The following is a 3,461-nucleotide window of genomic DNA, read 5'->3' as shown; positions in this document are numbered from 1 at the left end:
CTTAACTTTTAATGATTCAACTTTTGCCTACGTTCATTTACCTAACATAAAGATAAACAAGGATCACTTATCCATGGTTTTGATTTGATAAGATCCCAGAGATTGAGGTTGTCGCATCTAAACACGTGTTTCGATAACATGTACAAAATTTTGAATTCCTTTTCCAGCAACAGAAGAAGCATGAGTAATCCGCACTCAAGCCTTTAATTTTTTAAATTTTTTCTACCACCATTCTTTAACATTTTTTACGCAACCTACCTGATGTAACTCACTATATCATAACCCATTTTATTAAGCTTAAGTACTTGATGTTAAACAAGTATAAAGTAAGAAATATATACCGAGTATAGATGAGGAACAGATGTAAAAACAGATCAAATATACATACAATAGCTTCAAAGCTGAAACCAATAACATTGGAATCAATTAAAATTTAAAACATGACAAGATTAATATGATTATTCAAACGTTCCCATGGCATAAATCAAATCATTACTACGACAACCAGAGGTGAGAAAGTGGTTTCCCTTTTTTGCAACAGACTACACAATCCAAAACAATCTCCTTCATCTGTTTCTCAACATCTTCCAAAGGGAGGCATGCATCAATTATCTGTTATGGAATCATCAAAATCAAATGTAAAACAACAAAAGCCTTAATTTTAAAACAACTTTCTTTGTTTTGTTACCTTCCATGATGGATCAGTAAGCATCTCATAATACTTGGCAACATTCTTCTGAAACTCCAGCTGCTCATATCTCTCGCCTCCATAACCTCCTCTTTCAGCAGCTTTCTACAAAACTCCAACATACCATAACCACATTGCCAAACAAACAACCATCTAAAATTACAAAAACTAATTAAAAAATAAAAATTACTTTTGGAGGTATGTTGAGGTACATGACCAGATCAGGTGCCAACAGTCCCACCTCAGGAGCCTGCACCACCACCACCACAACAACAACAGTGTGTTTCAAAAAGCACTAGCAACTTGGAAAATAAGATAATGAGTAAATTACTGAAATCGTCCCTATGGTTTGGTAAGAATTGCATGTTTGGTCCCTAACGTTTTTTTTGCACTCGGATCGACCCTGTGGTTTGATTTTCTTGCGTTTTTCGTCCCTATGGTTTGGTTAAAATTGCAAGTTTGGTCCCTAACTTTATGTACGTAAAGGACGAAAAACGCAACAAAATCAAACCAAACAGACGATCCGAGTGCAATAAAAAAGTTACAGACCAAACGTGCAACTTTGACCAAACCATAGGTACGATTTCCGTAATTTACTCTAAGATTAAGCATTTAAGCCTATGAATCTGACCTTACACCATTCGATATCAAGACCTTTAGCAGATGAGAAAGCCACACCTGAATAAGAATACCGGTCAACAATCAGGGAAATCCCACTTTTAAGCTTAGCCTCCATTAATGATCTGTATAAGAATAATGATTAAATCAAGAATCGTTTCAAATCCACCATGAAAGCAAACTCAACCTTTTCTCCCAACGATTTGCACTGAAGAGTAGATGAATTGTGTGATCATCCAACTGAGATTGATTGGTAAGATAAGAAGAAATCATTTTCCCCACAGCAGTATCTCTATCTGGAAAGCGCCATGATTCTACCGGATACCCAAGATTATTCAAGTATGAAAGTAGCCTTGCAGACTGTGAGGTCTTCCCACTTCGATCCAAACCTTCTAGAACAATAAGAGCGCCTCTTGCTTTAATTTCTCCATTACTTTCCATGTGAACCTTTTGGGAACAACACTTGACTGAAAACCCGAGGTTTAATGATCGTTGTACAGTAATTACAGCTCCAAAATTTCTACAGTAAATAAGTGTAATGTTAAATTCGGTGATAAATAAGTATAAACTAAAAAGATATATACATTAACTTACAAAAACTTAGACAAGGTGAAATGGCAAGCATGCATGTTCTTCGACCCCACAACTGAATTTAATTATTTAAGAAAAAAATCATCTTCAGAGAACAAAATTTGAATGAAAAATATACAGTTTTTTGGTGTGTTTTAAATTGCTATTGACAAAAGAAATAACCCGAAGTCGATCATAACTCAGGTTAAGTTACTGGAAATTGCTAATGAAAAATCAAGTGTTATGTATTTGAAATTGCTACTGAAAAAACTCAAGTTATGCAAATAGCAGAAATGGAAAAACTCAGGTTAGGCTACTACAAATTGCTACAGAATAAACACAAATAACCTTCTACAAACAAACACAAAGAAATTTCAGGAGATTGCCACAGAAATTTCTAACTGATTCTAGCCGGGAATGGTAGATGACGAGAGTTTCAAGGAGTACAAACAAACAAACACAAACAAAAATTACATACCTCCTACAGGCGCCGATGCTGCTTGCTGGATTCTCGCCGGATATGGTGGCGATGGTTTGGTGGTGTGGTGTGGTGTGGTGGCGTGGTGTGGTTAGTTATGTACCGGTGTTTGTCGGTCTGTGGATAGCTGCCGGCTGGATGGCGATGTTGAACTGATGAAATGAGAGCCGAAGTCGAAGTGGTCAACGAAAGAGACAAGAGCGGGACAGCCTAGGGCACACTTTCAAGTGAAAATTGAAATCCATTCTCTTTCTCTAAAAAAAAATCCAAAAAAAAAAAATTACAATTAATACTAAGCAGAAGGTTCCCCACGTTGTGGGTTGGAAGTTCTTTTGTATGTAAGTAGAGTACATTGCCGCCTTAACCGTAGTCACAATTAAATACGTTGCTATTCTCTACAATTTGTTCTTTTACTGCTTAAAAATTAAAATAATAAAAATAAAGAACATTCTCCTTTCTAGAAAAAAAATCCAAATTACAAAAAGCTAAACATTAAAATGAAATGCATTGCCCTATTTTAGTATTTTGTTTTAAGATATGCTAAAAACTCATTTAACATCTGTAACATCCACAGATTCGGGTTAGTCAATTTAGAGACAATAAGCGTTAAAAATAACTTTTTTGATATAAGATTATTTAGAATAAATAATTTTGACCAAGTTATAGGATATGTCACAAGGGTTCCGTACATATAAAGAACGTTGAAATCCGAGTTATAACAAACAAGTTATGACCCGTCGAAATTTTACGGTAAAACCGACACGACACCGGAAATCGTAAAAAGTGAATTTACGATAAAAATACATTCTAGCCTTAGCGATCTAAATGAAATTCATAGTATATGTTAAACCGAGAGCGTTCATAAAAAGCTCGTCCAAATCTGACTTCGTATGAGGAAGTTACGATTTTTCTAAGATTTAGCATAACAGTGCACAGCCCGGAAATTTGAATCTTATATCGGTCAATTTTTAGCCAAAATAATCTAAACGAGAAATGAAGATATCGTTAATAGGAGTTAAACAATAAAAAGACAGTCGAAAACGAAGCTCGTATGCGAAAGATATGGACGAAGCTTAGTCCATACTCTTAGAGCGCGGCGAATTCGAT

At 35.3% G+C, this 3,461-nt stretch overlaps 1 protein-coding gene across 2 annotated transcripts; it reads right to left on the bottom strand.

Annotated features, from left to right (window-relative positions):
• Nucleotides 1-347: 347 nt before the first annotated feature.
• Nucleotides 348-2,698, bottom strand: LOC111888691 (thymidylate kinase). Of its 2 annotated transcripts, XM_023884817.3 has the most exons (7): nt 2,355-2,698; nt 1,901-1,952; nt 1,494-1,826; nt 1,320-1,431; nt 879-938; nt 689-793; nt 348-612 (listed from the first exon to the last, which is right to left on the bottom strand). In XM_023884817.3, the coding sequence occupies exons 2-7, from the start codon at nt 1,933-1,935 to the stop codon at nt 496-498; spliced, it is 762 nt and encodes a 253-aa protein (XP_023740585.1). In that variant the 5' UTR covers nt 1,936-1,952; nt 2,355-2,698; the 3' UTR covers nt 348-495. The 2 variants fall into 2 exon arrangements, with proteins under 2 accessions (XP_023740585.1, XP_023740586.1); XM_023884818.3 differs by lacking the exon at nt 1,901-1,952 and having other exon boundaries at nt 2,355-2,688.
• Between the last annotated feature and the right edge of the window lie 763 nt (nt 2,699-3,461).

The sequence above is a fragment of the Lactuca sativa genome, chromosome 2, assembly GCF_002870075.4.
Source record: "Lactuca sativa cultivar Salinas chromosome 2, Lsat_Salinas_v11, whole genome shotgun sequence".
NCBI classification, from domain to species: Eukaryota; Viridiplantae; Streptophyta; class Magnoliopsida; order Asterales; family Asteraceae; genus Lactuca; species Lactuca sativa.
This window is presented reverse-complemented; position numbering and strand designations above follow the sequence as displayed.

Bases quoted from the DNA above. Each gene is read 5' to 3' on its own strand.
- LOC111888691 (XM_023884817.3), bottom strand. From the start codon at position 1,935: ATGCATGCTTGCCATTTCACCTTGTCTAAGTTTTT. The intron at 1,827-1,900 runs GTAAGTTAATGT...TATTTACTGTAG, and splicing joins TTCACCTTGTCTAAGTTTTT to AAATTTTGGAGCTGTAATTA. The intron at 939-1,319 runs GTCAGATTCATA...GTGGTGGTGCAG, and splicing joins TTGATATCGAATGGTGTAAG to GCTCCTGAGGTGGGACTGTT.